We start from the raw sequence: 18,769 nt of genomic DNA, 5'->3' as shown, positions 1-18,769 counted from the left end.
CTGATTTGGGAAATTTTTGGACCTGAGAGTTAGAAAAGTCATTCTTAAGTATTCACCTAAATGACGACTTTGTACGTTCTCTCTCATGAGTGATTTCCAGGGCTCCTTTTTAAAATCTTGTGGAACTTTTCCCTGTATCCAGTTAAAAAATTCATTCAGGGGCCAGCCCTGGTGGCCTAGTGGTTAAGTTTGGTGCACTCCGCTTTGTGGCCCAGGTTGGGTTCCCAGGCATGGACCTACACCACTCGTCTGTCAGTGGCCATGCTGTGGTGGCGGCTCAAATACAAAAAAGAGGAAAATTGGTAGCAGATGTTAGCTAAGGATGAATCTTCCTCAGCAAAAATAAAAAACAACAAAAAATTCATTCAGAAACGATATAGACAATTGAAAACTGTGTATATTGCAATGACAACAAAAAACCTCCTAAAGTTTTCAAAAAGCATTGAATTCTGAGTCACAATAGAGAAAAGGTGACTATTTCTCAGTCAAGTGAAATTACTGCAAAAAAGGAAAGATTAGTATTGTGTTACACACACACCGAAATCTTGTCATAACAGTGAGGCATCAGGCATGAGAAGACAGCCCTGCTAGGAGGATCCAGGAGATTTCAGGACACCCTTTCCAGATAAGTACCAGAAGCAGTCAAGAAATCTAGGCCTTTCATACAGTGGCCGCAGGTGAAAAACAAAAATGTTGTGTGTTCACGGTATCCACAGGAAGTTCTTCAACCCATTATCCTCCTCTGAAACATACACAAAACTTAGTCATCATCATTAGTATCGTCTCAGAAGACTAAAAGCGTCAGATTGGATGACATGTTGCCAATGACCTATTGTTGAAATTAGTCACACTTATTAATTCTTTCCACAATTGACATTTTCTTTCCTGTTACTTCAGCGACAGTCTTTGCCTCCAGTGACCACTCACAACATGATTGATGACTCCAGTGATCCCATCCTCAGCACCATTAGACGGCTTGGGCTTTTCAACAGCCGCACAGACAGAGTCAAGGTAGAACTATTGTTGATGTAGGACACTTCACAGTGATAGAGAATATATTTTTTGAGAATTTATTAGAAGCCTCTTTTGTTTTAACATCTATCAGAAATATTTTAAACGATATTTCTAAAAAAATTAATTCTGTGTTCAGTCTTGGCTAGTTAAAGAATAATGACTATTTTGAAATCATTCTTGAAAACTGAAGAATATTTATGGCTTTGAGTCATAATTCTAGCATTTATTGTCATTGTACAATACTGTCAGTAAGCATAAGGAAATTACCTAATTCTAATGTTACAAATATATTCTAAGAATTACTTTAATTAATGAATCTCTGAGATTAACGTGAATGGTCTTTGTTTCTTCCTGATAAAGTTCAGTTTAAGGGAATAATATGAGAAGCTTCCAGTTTCAGAGAACGTGGCTAATGACGTTTTTAAGTAATTGTCTATAGACCAACTAGTTCTTTTGACTCTTGAGTTTCTACAATGACTAGGTGTGGCGTTAGCTGCATGGAAAAGGACTGGTTTCTACCACTGTGGAACTTAATCTCCACAGTGTTTATTGAGGGTCTATATTGTTCTAGGCTGGGGGCTAGGTGTGGGGGACAGTGGTGAGCATCCGAACAGAGAATTGTTTATCTCTACTCAATTCCATTCACCGGTATTCCAGATCAGGTTGTCATAAGCTTTTACCAATCTTTTCAGAGGTCCCACTTTCCCTTTTCTTTCACCTTTAGCAGATGAATTCAGTGAGTTGTAAACTCCTTCAGTGTCCCTCCGTTGTGGTCTTAAAGACAGATTTTGACCTGTTCTTCCTTGTTTTCCTTCAGGTTCTAAGGGTTGTTCTGGGATCTCATGCCCTCCCACATTCTTAGGAAACTGGCCCTATCTACCCTCTCTTATATTGTAGGTTTACTAGCTCCTTCCTATGGTGTCTATAAATACTCTTTAAACTTCTCCACAATAAAAAACAAACTTTGCCTTAACTCTGTCTCTTCTTGATGTTTTTAAATGTTTCTGTCTACCCTACTCTTCTCTGCAAAATTACTTGGAAAAAAATAGCCTATTCTCAAATTCATTCCTCGTCTTGCATTCACTCCTTGATATAGGCATGAATCGATGTAGTGGAGGGAGACACCTGGACTGTTGAGAGATGACAAGGGCCTCTTACAAAGGCCAATCCAGAAGTGCTGGAGAGGACAGAAGGACGGGAGAGATGGTTGCATGTGGAAAAGATCTTACATAATGCCCAACGGACCTTGGGAATGAGAAAGAGGGAGGAAGCAGGGATAATATCCTGGCTTCAGTATTTAACAATGCTTTCTAAAAACTAAAGAAAGGCTTTAACAGAAGTAGGTTTGAGGGTCATGTCACAAATTGAGTTCCGTTTTTGATAGTTGAGTTTGACTTACATGTGAGACAGTCAAGTGGAGATGTTGAATAGGTCCTTAGAAAATGTGGGTCTGGGGTTTGCAAGGGCAATCGTGAAGGGAGCCATTGGTGTGTGCAGTAGTGGAGGCCAGGGAATGGCACCCCGCCATGCTGGAAGACCAGGGTAAATAAGTGGGGAAAAGTGTTGACCTAGGGAAACTGTAAGATTTAGGAGGGGATTAAGAGATGAAAAGTCAGAGAAAGAAAGAAAGAGCCGAGAATTAGAAAAGAAAAATATCTCAGAAATCAAGGCAGGAGAAATTTTCATGATAGCAGGAAGAGCTCATAATACAGCATTAAGTGATACAAGCTGCATATAAAGTTTTCCGTACTGTGTTAACCCTTTCATTTCAAGCATATTCTACATACACACACAGATACACACATATATGTGTATGTTGCCCTATACCATAGAATTATGGGTGATTTTTATTTTCTCATTTGTCTTTCTGCATTAACAAAATTTCAACACCTAGCACACCTCCTATAATAGGAGGAAAATTTTTCACTGGAAATGCAGGAATGTCTCTGCCAAGGATGCCCCATTCTTTACATTTTTCAGCAGGATTGGATCCGCAGACACTTACCTCACTGCAGAGGGTATCAACACCAACTTGGCCTCATTCTCACGTAGTTTACCTTAGACTGCACCTTCTCAATGTTTTGTTTTTTGGAAAGGAAATAATGGGGGCAAGAAAACCTCTCATTTCCCTGTAGATTTCTGTTTGTCTCAGGACCTTTTATGTCACACCTGTATCTAAATCTGTGGTTCTTTCTCTGATGATCTATCTGTGGCTGGCACACGTTATGTACAATAAATACATATGGAAGGGGGGATAGGGGGTGAAAAGAAGGGATAGGTCATGAGGCTGACTATGGTTCATGCTTCCCTTGCTCATAGGAAGATTGAGGCTGGAAGGTCCCTTGAAATTGGAAGCTTAAAACAAAGTATGCTTTGCTGATCTACATTTTTTTTTCAAAAGTGTGGTAACAGTGAAGCAATGCCCCAGGAATGGACAAGGACCTTATTTCCTAAATACGTTAAACACTTTCATACCTCTGCGTCTCTGCTCATGTAAGTCTATCTTTCTGAAATACCCTTAGCTCAGCCGTTCTAACAATTCCTTTGGGATCCAACCTAAAAGTTATCTCTTCTTTGCACTTTTCCTTAATACGCGTTCATCTACTCCAGACAGAATTTGGTTCTTTATCTGCATTCCCAAGACACTTTATATCTACAGCAATTATAGGAATTATCACATTGAATTATATATATATATATTTTAAAAATTTGTGTATCCATTTTTCCACAGATACTGTGAGTTCTTTGAGGCAGCAATCATATCTCATATACATTTGCTCAGTTTTTGTCCTCTGAGAAGAAGATCTCCAAGACAAAATTAAATATAAAAGCACTGATTGGCAGAAATGTCTGTGAAGGATAGAAAGATTGAAAGCAAGAGTAAGCGGAGAGGTGCAGTCAGACACTGTAAAGAGAAAGCAAGAAGGAAGGAGGAGGGGCTGGCCCCGTGGCCGAGTGGTTAAGTTCGCGTGCTCTGCTGCAGGCGGCCCAGTGTTTCGTCGGTTCGAATCCTGGGTGCGGACATGGCACTGCTCGTCAGACCACACTGAGGCAGCATCCCACATGCCACAACTAGAGGAACCCACAACGAAGAATACACAACTATGTACCGGGGGGCTTTGGGGAGAAAAAGGAAAAAATAAAATCTTTAAAAAAAAAAAAAAAAAAAAAGAAGGAAGGAGGAGCTGCAGATGCAGCCCAGTTCTAAAAATGTCAGCCTATTTTTTTTTTTACAGAAAGCCAACTGTATTTAATGAAAAACTAGAATTAATAAAAATTAGCACATATATAAAAGTATGCATACATAGCCACACTATCTAGTGACTCATAAAGGGGAAAAGCAGTGGTCCAGGACCACTCAACATGGCTTGTCATTTAATGGAAGAAAACACACACACACACGTACACACATGCACACACACACGCATGCATGCGTGCACGTGTGCCCATAAAAACTAAACAAAAATAATTTTCAACAATATAGTCAATCTACAGCTAACACAAATTCAGAATTCTTTTATAATGCTTCCTTTCTTAATACAAAAGACACCCATTAATATATTAGTGTTACTACATGCAATATTTTCCTTTAGTTAACAATCTTTTCTTCATATTTTACCTTCACATGTATCTTCCACCTAGCAAAACAGTTTCAGATTGGCAGGCAGATGGCTGCCTTATTCTATGAGCAATTGAATGCAACGGTTTAATGGGGAGCTGTATTAATAGGGATAGGAATTCTCCAAGCGAAGTTTGCTCATTAAAAGAATCACCCACTGGGCAGGAATGGGTTGGCACTGGTACCCATCTCGGCCAGTTCTATAGGCTACAGATGCTGTGGTGGATCCAGAGGGGAGGCAGGCGGGGCTGTCAGTCAAGATCCCTGGGCCAGGATCTCTTGAAGGAAATCTGAGAGGCAAATTCAGGGCTGCCACATCCATAGAAAACGCAGTATCCCAAGTCCTTAAAGACGAAAATTATGCTATCTCACTTTACATCTATGCCACACAATCAATTTTTAACTTTACTTAATCTACCTGTACCTTGGTCTTCTCATTTGTAAAATGGTGGTAATATAGCCCCGCGCTCAGGGAATTGTTGCAAGGATGAAATCAATAATAGATGCTGCTTTTAGCATGGTCCCTGGCACATAGAAATTGCAGAATAAATATTAGCTTTTATTAGTACTTTGTCCAGTATATAATGGGTACTCAATATTTTTTAGAAGAGAATGTGAACAGAGTTTGGTAAGAGTAGTAGATAGAGGATTTATCTTTTTCTGCAGGGCTTAATAAACTCTTTATCAAAGAGAGGATGTGTTAGCTAGATCTTGATCAATGAGCAGGAGTTCACTATGCAAATGACAGGAGGGAGGGCTCACCAGGCAGAACAAATAGATGACAAGGCACAGAGATACAAAAGCACATGGTTTATGTAGAGTGAATGGAGAAGGAAGTTTGTTTCATACAAATTATGTTTATGCAAACTCATGAATATTTTGACATATTCGTTGGTTATGATCAGAAAGCAAACACACACACTCATACACAAAAGAAATAAAAGAAAGCACTGAGATAAAGTTGGCCAAATCAGAATTAGGTATTTTGTTTGTTAATAGTATCCTTTAAAAGCTTGAAACTAACTCAGGGCCCGTGCTAAGATAAGAACCTATTTGCACACCTGCGGATTTATGGAATACTATAGAATGGTTCTTAACTCTCAGACTGAATTGACAAATTTTTTCTAAGAAAATGACCATTCGATTGAGGAAATGTTGCAGATTATTTTGAATTTGAACTTATCATTGATCCTGCCTTGATAGCGGGGAGCAGTGAGAAAAGTCTAGACTGCAGACTTCAGGTCTCAACCCTGTGCTGTCGCCCTGTGAACATTAACTTCCTGGGACCTTACTGCCCTCCTAGGATAAATACAGTCAGAGGGTTTTTGTTGTTTGTTTTTTCCCTGCTGATTCGGGGCACGCTGTGTGCCAAGTGCTCTGCTGGGGGCTTTTGTACACAGGATCTCATTTAATCCTCTAACCTTGGGCTGATCTCTAATATCCTTTCCTCTGCCCTGGGTTTCTGCAATTGGCTGTTTTAGGGTCCAGAGCAGCTGTTTTCTTATTTTAGTTGTGCTGTCATTCTGTTTGGCTGAGAACAAAACGAATGAGCCACGATGTTTTCCTGTTCCGAAATGGGCTTTGGAGAGTGCAAATTTTCCTAAGCTTGGAAATGCCAAAGTAGGCACAATGCCTTTCAAATCCCCCTTTGTTGCTATTTGCCAAGAGAGTATAATGGGCTGTCAATTTGCTGGTGGCCCAGACACAGTCAGTATCCATGTCTCTTCTCTCAAATCACATTTTGTGGAGGAAAATATTGTATCCATTTTTAATTTGCCAGTTTGTGGTTCTTGTGATTGAATAAAGCGTCATTTTTAGGTACTGTTTTCGGGCATTTTACCATTTTATTTTTTAAATTTAACATATTTCCTTTTTATGGATCTACTGAGATGTAACTAACGCCTGTAAAGTCTTAGTTTCCTTATTTCTAAAATTTGGACAATGAAAATGTCTATTCTACCCATCTCACAATGGGTAATCTCAAGGATTAAATGAGGTAATAGATATGAAAAGTACATATATCATTTAAAGTATTATTCAACTACTGTTATTATTATCATATATCCAAATTAGGGTTTTTTCCCAAAGTAATCTCTTTGGAAGAATATATACTTATTCCATGAATAAAAAATAAAAAGTGTAGTGTGTTTGCTTGAGAAATAGTTTCTTTTTCCTTTTCTCTTCCGCTCCCTTTCTCTTTCCCGTTCCTTCCTGAACAATTCAGGTCTAAAGCCATTAGGTGGGGCAACACAAGGTAGGTGTCTACACTGGAAGGGGGAGTGAGCGTGCTGCGACGTCCAGTGAGAGGGCTGGGAGCCCAGGCAGGGTGAGGAGGATCCTCACAGCTGGGGGTCAGAGCCAGGGCGGAGTGAGGCGGGTGTCTGCGCGTGTGAGGGAGGGGCGGCAGAGGGAGGCTAGCAAATGCAGGGAGAGTGTCTGAGTCTGCTACGGCTGCTGCAGCAAAAGACCACAGACCGGGTGCCTTCGAAACAACAGACATTTATTATTCTCAGTTCTGTAGGCTGGGAAGTCCAAGATCAAGTTGCCAGCTTGGCTGAGCTCAGGTGAGGAGCCTCTTCCTGGTTCATAGATGGTGACTTCTCACTATGTCCTCACTTGGTGGGAGGGGCTAGGATCTCTCTCTCTTTTATAAGGCTCTAATATAGATATTATATATAATATAATATATTTTATATTTATATATAATGTAATGTAACAATGTATATTTACATTTTATATATATATAAAATCCCAGTATTTTAAAATCAGATTTTATTTTTAATAACTACGTAGCTATGGGAGAAGGCTGACAGATAACCTAATAATAGTTCAGGAAGAACTTTAGTAAATAGGAGAAATAGGAAAATTCATTCATCCGGGTGGGCCGTGAAGCAGCTGTCCTATTCACAACTTTCCAATGACAGCCACGCTCTCTCTTGTCTCTGCCTTCGCAGAGCGATACAGGCAGTGCAGTCCTAGAACTGGCTCACACCAGTGCAGGAGAGCCGGTTGTCAAATTTCAGAAATTTTGTGAGTCAGTTTTAAACGCAGCCATTGTTTAAAATTAAGTTATATAAAGCTAAAAATAAATCAATTATATCAAATGAAAGGTTCAAAACTCATCTCATCCTGATTACCTGTGCTCTTACTTTACCTATGCTCTTGAGGTTATTTATGGCAGTCATGCCCACGTGGTGGAAATACTCTCTGATGACGCGCTGCTGCTCTTGCCGTCTCCAGCTGAGTGACATCACATTGGTAGCTTGAAATTGGCCATGGTGATTTCATTTGTACAGTGAAAATAGGTGAACTCCACACATCATGGCTTGGTTAAGTATGTATTGATTGTCTAGACTTAGGAAAATGATGGAGAAATATTAGCAATGCAGATTAAACTTAAAATTATTGTGGGCATAGTCATTACACAAAATTGTGAGTGGCACAAAAATATGAGGAAATATTTTTTCATTATTCCAAAGCTAATATCCAACTCAGAGAAGAGGTCTCTCATGTCACAGAAGAACCTATGAAGTTCTGACACATATATCTCTCTGTTTTACTTTCTTTTACTCATTAGCAAAGGAATCATTCAACATTTGTGTCCAAATTACATTGTCATCAATCGAAACCATAAGTTGGTTACGAATACCAGATTTTAGCAAAAATCAGCAAAAGCATTTTGGAGCATTTGACTATATAGAACTTACAATAAGAAAGACTATGTATATTTTTAATAGACTATTTTTTGGAGAAGTATTAGGTTCACAGCAAAACTGAGCAAAATGTACGGAGAGTTCCCAGATACCCCCTGCCCCCCCTGCCCCCCCCCCACACATAGCCTCCCCTGCTATCTGGGTCCTGCACCACAGTGGTATATTTCTTGCAATCAATGAACCTACACTGACACATTATCATCACCAGAGATCCGTAGTTCACATGGAGTTCACTGTTGGTGTGGTACGTTCTATGGGTTTTGTTAAATATATGACATGTATTCACCATCATAGTATCATACAGAATAGTTTCACTGCCCTAAAAATCCTCTGTGCTCTGCCTATTCAAGCCTACCCCACCAAGCCCTGATCTTTTTATTGTCTCCATAGTTTTGCCTTTTCAGAATGTCCTATAGTTGGAATCATATGCTATGTGATCTTTTCAGATGGCTTCTTTCACTTGGTAATATACATTTAATTTTCCTCCATGTCTTTAATGGCTTGATAGCTCATTTCTTTTTAGCACTGAATAACATCCCATTGTCTGGATGTATCACAGTTTATCCACCCATTCACCTCCTAAAGGACATTCGGTTGCTTCCAAGTTTTAGCAATTATGAATAAAGCTGATATAAACCTTTGTGTACATGTTTTTCAGTGTACATTTTTTATTTTTTTGGAACTTGTATGCTACGCATCCTTTATATCAGTAAAATCAGTAAACTTACGTACAAATGTATACTTTTACTTTGGTTTTTCGGTTCTTGAACATTTACCAGCACACCACTGCTTAGAGGCCTTGGTAAACACTTTGGCTTTTGCTGTGAGTGGAACGGGAAGCCACTGAAGGATTCTGAGCAGGGGAGTGGCTGACCTTTTTAAAGGTTCACTCTGGTTGTTGTGTTGAGTAGAGACCTTAGTGGAATAGAAGCAGGAAGAAAGGGTAGGAAGTGATTGCCTCCAGGGAAGAGAGACCGGTGGCTTGGGTGAGGGCGTCTAGTCTGATCTAATCTAGATGAGATTCCTAGAACATCTTCCCTGTCCCTTGGCTCTATTTCACTTGACTAGTTCATGCTTGGGGCCCATGAGGGCAGTCTATTAAATAGTTTCTCTCTTTCCTGTTCAAGGTGGGAACGAGTTGAGAAATACGACAGGGGCAAGCAATTAGAGAACCAAATAAAACTTTTATTTGTGATAAAGCCTGGTTTGGGGGATGTAGTTTAGCATGAGAACAAAAATGGGCACACTCATTGGCTGCCCTCCAATCTCAGCCTTGGAACCTGAGCGAAAGTTAGTCGGCAGAGTAGATTCTTACCCAGAATGGAGAAAGGAGGAAAAAGCCCCCAGACTTTTTCTTAACTCTCTCTTTCTCCCTTTTTTTCGCCTTGAGTCTAGAACACAAGGATTCTATAGTATTGAAATAACCAAATTGTAGGAGATTTTCTGCTTTAATTTCCCCTTTCTCTCTTTTTTTTCTCATTAGAATTTTCCTTTTTTAGGTGATTTTGCACCCAGAGTTCCTATCCTCCACAAGCCCATTATTACCCATGGATTATGAAGAGTTTGTCCGAGGTTGTCATCTTGGAGTATTTCCGTCTTACTATGAACCGTGGGGTTATACTCCAGGTATGGGGTGTATAGATGGTGGAATGTTTTGAGTTGTATTAATATTTTATTTCATGTGTATGTTTATAATATTCAAGTTGATATGTAATTTCTCCTAAGGTTTTGGTTTTGCAGTTTGTTTTAAAAGTAATTTTGGTTGGGGGCCGGCTGGGTGGTGCAGCGGTTAAGTTCGCACGTTCCACTTCTCAGCGGATCCTGGGTGCGGACATGGCACCGCTTGGCAAAAGCCATGCTGTGGCAGGCGTCCCAAGCATAAAGCAGAGGAAGATGGGCACGGATGTTAGCTCAGGGCCAGTCTTCCTCAACAAAAAGAGGAGGATTGGCAGCAGTTAGCTCAGGGCTAATCTTCCTCAAAATAAATAAATAAATAAATAAATCCATAGATGGAATAAAAAAAGTGATTTTGGTTGGATCTGTCTCAGGGGTCAATTTTATGCTTTGTAGATCCTGACTTAAGAACAAAGACAGAGATTATGTAGGTGTACCAGCGTGTGGTCGGGCATATGTTAGTGGGTATCTGAGTTATTGCCTCCTTGCATCCCCCTAAAAAAGAATGTTTTATAATATGCAAAGATTATATATTATTTCATTATCTCCACCAGTCCCATCTATTAATGTGAAGCAGAAATTGGTTAATATGGGAAGCAATTGTCCAGCAAAACTCACACATTCACATGCTTAAAGAAACAAATAGGCCGGCTCTGTGGCCGAGTGGTTAAGTTCGAGCGCTCTGCTTCTGTGGCCCAGGGTTTCGCTGATTCGGATCCTGCGCTCGGACATGGCACTGCTCATCAGGCCACACTGAGGCGGTGTCCAATGTGCCACAGCTAGAAGGACCTGCAACTAAAAAAATATACAACTATGTACTGAGGGGATTTGGGGAGAAAAAGCAGAAAGAAAAAAAAAAGAAGATTGGCAACAGTTGTTAGCTCAGGTGCCAATCTTTAAAAAAAATATTGTGAGCTCTTTAAGGAGAATGGATTATATTGCATTTAAAAAAATAAACAAATAGGATAAAAAGATGTAAGTCTTCTTCACACTCTTGTCTCTCAAAAAGAGGTAGTTTTTAAGATAAAATACCAGTTCAGTGGTAGGTATTATGCCCAACGACATTGTTACATTCAGACCCTCTTTCCCCCCAAACCCTCTTTTTTAACAAATGGTGGATTCTCAGATCCCCGGTCTATTTTTCTTTTCTGGTCCCAACTAGCATCGCTGCCATTAGCATCAAGAATGATCAATTTGTATTTGTACTGAAGTGCTTAATTAAAAAGGAAACAAGTACTTTTATATACATGCAATACAAAGAATATAATAATGACTTTTCCACCTCTTATCGGTAATCAGAGATTTTCCTCCTGGCTTAGATATAATTCCACTTATAATTTTAAAATAAAAGATTCAGAAAACATTTTTATTTATAATTAATGTTTTGCCTTCTGCATCTCAGTGTCATCATTGCCCAAATAAGGGGCAGCAGCAGTCAAGGTTAGGGAGATCAGAGGCAGGATTACAAAGAGGAAGAATTTTTCAAATCTTTGCATTCTGATTCCAGAATTTAAATAAAGAATTTAAAATTCTAAATAAATAGGATCCTTTAATTTTTCAATAGGAGCAACATGAGGGCTCTGCATCTTTTGACATAAGGTCCTATTTTATTGTTCTAGGTGCACCATGAATAATTTGCCAGCAGCTATAAAAACATTAAAACTTCTCAGGAAAAATAGATAAAGGATTATCCCTTCTTGAAACATGACATAGGAAAGTAATTGCTCTAACTCCAGCTATATCTCTTGTCGTTCTAACAATTGTTATTAGCATCAGTTCTACTTTTGTGAAGGTGGTGTCTTCTTACTTATGAAATCCCAAGATAATTATCTTACATTGTTTATAATACAGTCTCTATCTTTTGAGATACATAAAACACACATTCCACTGATGTTATTAACAACATGTTGTTATTGACTCTTGTTCCTCTTATTTCTAGTAAGTATCGTAATGTACTATTGGAAGTATCAAGCACAGAGAAGCACAAAACCAATGCCTGAGTGATGGAGGAAGTGTGGGAAGTCATTTATGTTGAATAAAGAGAACATTATATAACTCATAGCAGACTTTCCCACAAAATGTCATCTTATAGGACAAAGTTAAACTTAACCTGAAATGAAAGAGGATGTATATCTCATGTTTTATGATAAAGGCCAGCAAAGCTGTTACAAAAGATAAATAGACGGAAAAAGCAGTTTGAGAAATACTCCACAGTGAATGAGTCATTCTGTTTTAAATTAACCGAAGGAAGTTGGCCACTCCTTACCTAACCCGAAAACTAACTAACCTATAGTTACAGAAATAAAGAAATCACGGGTGGTGTAAGTTTGGCCTTAGCATATTAGGTAACTCCCTAATTTAAAAAATAATCATTTTTTGTGATACTAACTCTAACTCCAGAAATTATTCGTTAAAATCTGTGTTTTTTGTTTTGAGAAAACTCAATGAACGTAAGCTGTTATTTCATTAAATTTATTCAGTTAACATATATTCAGCTTACCTGGGTACCTGGCATTTTACTACATGTGTGTTAATGAGTATTTAAAAAAATAAGGATCTGTGAAGTTCCGTAGAATTATAGGCAAAATATGTGAGTGTATATAAAGATATACACACATATATGTATGAAAATTTTTCTGAGGAGTTCCAGAGTTTTCATCAGATTCTTAAACGGGTCAATAATCTCCACCCCACCTTCCTCTCCTCTAGCACCCCCTCAAAAATTAGGAAACCACTCCTCTCTAGAGCCCAATCAAGAGGAAATATTTGCAGATCAGGAGAAAGGCCACTGTTTAAATCCTATTACTTCATGGGTAACGGGGTAATCTCTTTTTTCCCACCCATCCCTGCTAGCCAACTGAGAATAATTCAATATAATCAAATATAAATTCCTTGTTAAAAATGCAGACATCCTTAGGGCCGGCCTGGTGGCACAGCAGTTAAGTTTGCATGTTCTGCTTCAACAGCCCAGGGTTCACCGGTTCAGATCCCGGGTGTGGACCTACACATTGCTTGTTAAGCCATGCTGTAGCAGGCATCCCACATATAAAGTAGAGGAAGATGGGCATGGATTTTTAGCTCAGGGCCAGTCCTCCTCAGCAAAAGGAAGAGGATGTTAGCTCAGGGCTAATCTTCCTCAAGAAAAAAAAAAAAAAAAAAAGCAGACATCCTTGAGAGTGGGTAAGTTTCTTAAGACATATCTGATATTTTTTGAAAAACAGGTTTTGACTACAAGGTGAGAAACTAAAACAGATTCAGGGTTTGCTGAGTACCTATGAAAGTGGAAGGGATTAGTGCCAAGGGAGGTACTTGTGATGGGTGCATGTCATGTCCAAAACATATTTGCATACCCCATAAACATGCCAGATTCTTAGAGAGACCAGCTTAGAATGGAACAAAACCCAAAACCAGCTGGAATGAGAGAGGCAGGATAGAGTAGCAGTTCCATGCAAGAGTTCTGGAGCGGGACGCCTGGCTTCAAATCCCAGCCCTACTGTGTCCCCTGGCTTTGTGAAGCCGGGCAAGCACTTAACTTCTCTGTGCCTCAATTTCTTCATCCATAAGATGAGGATAATGATAGCCTCACTTCACAGGGTTGTTGGGAAGATTAACTGAGTTAATACATGTAAAGAGCTTAGTACCGTGCCTGGTGCAAAGCACACATGGCTATTACTAGGTGGACTGGGACTTTTTTTCTCCGCTGCATGCATAAGAGGATACAGGAGCTGGACTGAAGCCAAGTCTTTGTCTATTTCCCCTGGCAGCTGAATGCACCGTGATGGGCATCCCCAGTGTGACAACCAACCTTTCTGGCTTTGGCTGTTTCATGCAGGAGCACGTGGCTGATCCGACTGCATACGGTGAGGTTTTTCATCATTAACCCAATCCCGGGAGAAGTAACCTCTAACCAGACAAAACACAGGGTCTTTTCAGAGGCTAGCTCTAAAGCTAGCTTGATGGTTAAACTCATGTTTATACTTTTGTTTAATTGAAAATAGGTTTAATTATGCATTCTATAGAAGAGATGAGAATACTATTAATATTAAATACATTGCCCAAAAGACAAACTGCAAAAGGAGTGCTAAACCTGGACAAACTTCGCCCTTTTATCTTCTTTTTTTTTTTCTGAACTGGTTTGGCCCTCTGCTACTTAAAAGTGATATTACAATAACTGTGGGCTTAGAGGACGTCGTATATTGGTTGGCATAATTATTTAAAAGGTCCATGCCAAGTTAGCAAAATTCACTTACATTGTTTAAGACACCAGGAGAATTTGCATGTTACCATCTCTATGTCCACGTTGCCTAGCAGCAAGAAAAGTTCAAACGGGAAGGGTTCTCTGCTGACACACTGCCAATTCCTTGGTCTTTGAGAGCTGCGTTGTTGCTGTTCTTTCCTCAGGCTGGAGCTGTGGCTCTCAGCCGTGGCTGCATGTGGAAACACTGAGGAGCCTCAACAGCACTGAGACGCAGCCCTCACCCCAGAGATCCTAGTCAGTCAGCAGCCCAAGGGAGAGTCACTAATCCAGGGTGTCCCTATACTGCCAGATTTTTTTTAGCAAGGTCCATTTTCTTGGCTCTGTGTTGGTGATGGTTATAAACCATTAGAAGGAGATCACAGAAGAAACAGCCTAGGAAGGGAAAAGATAAAGCATAGGCAACAGGGGTGTCAGGGCGTGCATAATGCATACGGTCTAAGACAGAGCCTGAGTAACGAGAGAAGAAATGCTCTAAGCTTAGCTCTGCTTTTACCCCTGCTTGGCTCTTGTGCCCTTCAGGTATTTACATCGTTGACAGGCGGTTCTGCTCTCCAGATGACTCCTGCAATCAGCTGACTAAGTTTCTCTATGGATTTTGCAAACAGTCACGCCGCCAGAGAATTATCCAGAGGAACCGAACTGAGAGGCTCTCAGATCTTCTGGATTGGAGATACTTGGGCAGAGTAAGCAAGTTTGCGATCCGCACAGAGGACCGCTTTAAAAATCCCACCGGACTATGAAAGCCTTGATTCTAGTCGTAATCTGTCAAGCCAACTCAGAATCATAATTGTCAGAATCTCAGTGAGGTTTTCACATATATTTTTTACTTAATATGAATTTGTAAAATCCTAAACCCAATTCTTCACATTTAAGCTGAGCCCATAGCAGCAAGTCCATCAGCATCTGGCACTAATCTTACTGGCTATTTTATTGTCAATGTCTAACGAAGCATTACAGGTCTGCAGAAATGTTTCATGAAGATGAGGGAAACATCAGATGAAAAGTCCCTACTTTATTTCACTCTAAGTGATAATGTGATCATAATCCTCAGCTGCAGTGGGAAGTGCGAATATTATTGTTTTCAAAATTACGAGTAGAGGAAATACCTTCTTTCAGTTGTGCAAAAAGTTTATAAATACGCAGATGTTCATATATCTTAGCACTGGATGATTTAATAAAAGATCAATTGACTTTGCCTTCACATAATGTATCTGCTTAGATATGGTTAAACATCCCTCGGGGCTGGCCCGGTGGCGCAGTGGTTAAGTGCGCACGTTCCGCTTCTCAGCAGGCCGGGGTTCGCTGGTTCCGATCCCGGGTGCGGACGTGGCACCGCTTGGTACGCCATGCTGTGGTAGGCGTCCCATGTATAAAGTAGAGGAAGATGGGCATGGATGTTAGCTCAGGGCCAGGCTTCCTCAGCAAAAAGAGGAGGATTGGCAGTAGTTAGCTCAGGGCTAATCTTCCTCAAAAAAAAAAAAAAAAAAATTGTTAAAAAAAAAAAGAAAAAAAATCCCAGACAAATGATGGATGCTGCCATTTGCTAAGTATCTACCCACACTAATGCCCCTGCTCATTACAACCCAGGATGACTGAATTTACTGTCTTCATTTTATAATGAAAGCAGAATGATAAGGCCCTTCGAAGTTATGTTTCTTACCTATGGTCTGAATCAGGATTTAAATACAGCTTGTCTGATTATTCAGGTCCCATTTTTTCCCCCATGCCATACTGCTTCTCTATAGAATGAACAGTGTTTTCAGTCACCGGAGTGCTCAATTCATTCTTCAGTAAGGCCAGTATGATTTTCCCTCCAATATTTTGTGGTGTTTCTCTACCATGTCGTTGAAAAATAATAAAACTATAAACTGTCATTCTTTCTTTCTGATTCCCAAACTTCAGGTGAATAGAATCTGCTCCTTTCTAAAAAATATATTTCATAACTAGGAGGATAATATTTTATATAATAACTTGGTTATTGAGGTATATAAATCTTTTTTTTAACCTTTGAATTGATCTTTATCATATAGTATTACCAGCATGCCAGGTACCTGACATTAAGCAAAGCTTTTCCAGATAAATTCCATATGGAACCTACATCACCACCAACGGTAAATACTTTATGTATTGTTTATTTGTTTTGAAAGCTAAACTTCTTATTTGCGGCAAGTCCTAACAATACCTTTTAATTTGGAAGTAGCTAAGTACACAAACTATTATGCTTTTTCATAGTGTGGTATCAACGCAAAGAATAGAGGAACTCTCAGACCCAGTCATAGTGCCCGATTCAGAATCAGCTTTACGTATAGAATAAGCAGACAGTCAGCTAATTCACGTCACCGGGGAAGCACCGCCATATTAAAACTGTCTCTGCCTTGGTGCTCGAAAATGCTCCATTAGACGTCCAATCTTTTGGGAGTTGTTCAAAACTAAAGTGGTCTGCTTTAACAAGAAGTTAATTTGTTATCCAAGGAAGTGTTTAAATATAGGGTGACGACTTGGCAAGGGTCATCAGATTCACTTAGAAGGATATAAGACAGGAAACACAGCTTGAAGAAGGGCAGCACCAGGAATTTCTCTTCAGTGGGATCAGTCCTTCCAGCAGTCTAGGTAGTGGTCCAAGAGCTGAACTTCTTTGCTCCTCTACCCACCAGATGAAAGCTTAGGTGCAAAAACATGAGACCCATACCATTGCGTATGAGCTCCATCTTAGCTTAGTAGTTCCATGCCCCACAGGAGCCAATATCATGTAAATATTCACAGACAAGCTCCATGTCTCCACAGGAATGTGCCCAATTATAAGAGGCATCAAATTCACGGAATCCCAAAAGCTATGGATCCTCATCAAGTATTTATAGATCCTCTGAGTTCAGATGTAATTTCTCAATCAGGAGTCATTTTTATCATAAACAATTTTGCCTAATAGCACAACTGACATTCCACCTATATCAGGTGTCCAGAACAGATCTAGAAAGTTAACCCAAGGTAAAGTTTGCCCATAGAGAAGATGTAAGGGTTTCGTAAATCCCTGTCTACAAATTCCAACTCCCATGTTCACACTTCTAACAGAGTTAGTTGCTTAATATTTGGAGGCAAACCTGCACCTGATGATAATTCAGCTATATTCATCCATTTATCTCCTTACTCAACTGAAGAGCATTGAGTATCTACTCTGAGCCAGGTCATAAGTGCAGGACTGCGCTCTTTTTCTCTATTGCTTTCAATACAGAAAAGTAAAGTATCTGAGCCTGGAAATGACTGTTCACGTATGACATAAAAATAGTTGAAATACGCAGTGACAAGTGCTGTAACAATTTTATACATTTGTCTCCCCGTTCCAGCCTGTGCACTTCTAGATGGGAGGGATCATGGTCTTCATCTTTGTTTCCTCAGTGGCATTATGGTGCCTAACTCATAGTTGGTGCTTAGTATGCTTAGCAAATAAGTTATCTCAGTGAAGCTTAGGTAGAAGGGCAATTTGATTAAAACCTAGTGATACTTGCTCATTAACTGAAATAAAAGTGACTGGTGGAATTTCAGGGTCAGCTAAGTGGCCTGGCTTCCAGGATTCTTTCTAATGGTGGCTGTCCACACATGTACGTCCAGGCTGCCCATGTCATGCAATTTCATCGAGCAGATCTGAAGGATGACATAGAGTCTGACAATGTCAGCAGTGTAATATGGCAGTTGAGATTAAAGGCTTTGGAGTCATCACCGCCCTGGTACAAAGCTTTGCTCTACCACTTACCTGCTGTGTGACCTTGGGCAAGTCATTTGTCCTCTCTAACTTTCAATTTCCTTTTGTAAATGGGAAGAACAAATTTATCAGAGTTGTTACAATGATTAAATAAGGTAACATATGTATAGCACCTGGCATATTTCAGTGCTTAATAAAGGGTAGCTGTTTACGTCATGAATCTTTCTTGACCTTGGTGGTAGCAGAATCAAAGTTAATAGCCCCTAAACTGACCAAAAAATACATCCAACTATGTTTTTCATTAAATGCACATGCATAGTGTTTACATTGTTGAAAATCCAGAAGTCATTATAATGTCTGTCTTATTTTTCTCTTTGACAGACAGAAGGATTTAAATATCCCAGGCCTTCCTCAGTACCACCTTCCCCTTCGGGGTCTCAGGTCTCCAGTCCTCAGAGCAGTGATGTGGAGGATGAAGATGAGGATGAGCGATACGATGAGGAAGAGGAGGCGGAGAGGGATCGCTTAAACATCAAGTCACCGTTTGCTCTAAGTCATGTTCACCACAGGAAGAAGAAGCTGCACGGCGAATACAAGAACTGAAGCCCACGCCTCCCGACAGGGCTAACGTAGTAAGAACACAGTAAGAATGAATATTTAAAGAAATGAAAATGCCCCCAATTTCATTTTCTTCTAAGTATTACAACGGAATTTATTTTCTGCCGAAAAAGTGGAGGAGATTAAGTGATGGGCAATTTTGTAACTTACAATAAAATTCATGTTATTGTCCCCAA

General features: G+C 39.8%; 1 protein-coding gene across 1 annotated transcript in view; it reads left to right on the top strand.

Annotated features, from left to right (window-relative positions):
• Positions 1–18,769, top strand: part of GYS2 (glycogen synthase 2) — a 60,747-nt gene extending 41,978 nt beyond the window's left edge. The window contains exons 11-16 of the mRNA XM_001502186.6: positions 898–1,011; positions 9,846–9,972; positions 13,785–13,880; positions 14,798–14,961; positions 16,309–16,389; positions 18,357–18,769. Coding sequence (XP_001502236.2) covers positions 898–1,011; positions 9,846–9,972; positions 13,785–13,880; positions 14,798–14,961; positions 16,309–16,389; positions 18,357–18,578 — 804 coding nt within the window. The 3' untranslated portion in view covers positions 18,579–18,769. The remainder of the gene's footprint in view (positions 1–897; positions 1,012–9,845; positions 9,973–13,784; positions 13,881–14,797; positions 14,962–16,308; positions 16,390–18,356) is intronic.

This window comes from Equus caballus, chromosome 6 (assembly GCF_041296265.1).
Source record: "Equus caballus isolate H_3958 breed thoroughbred chromosome 6, TB-T2T, whole genome shotgun sequence".
In the NCBI taxonomy this organism is placed as follows: Eukaryota; Metazoa; Chordata; class Mammalia; order Perissodactyla; family Equidae; genus Equus; species Equus caballus.
The sequence above is the reverse complement of the archived record's forward strand: the minus strand, read 5'-3'. Positions and strand labels throughout refer to the sequence as shown.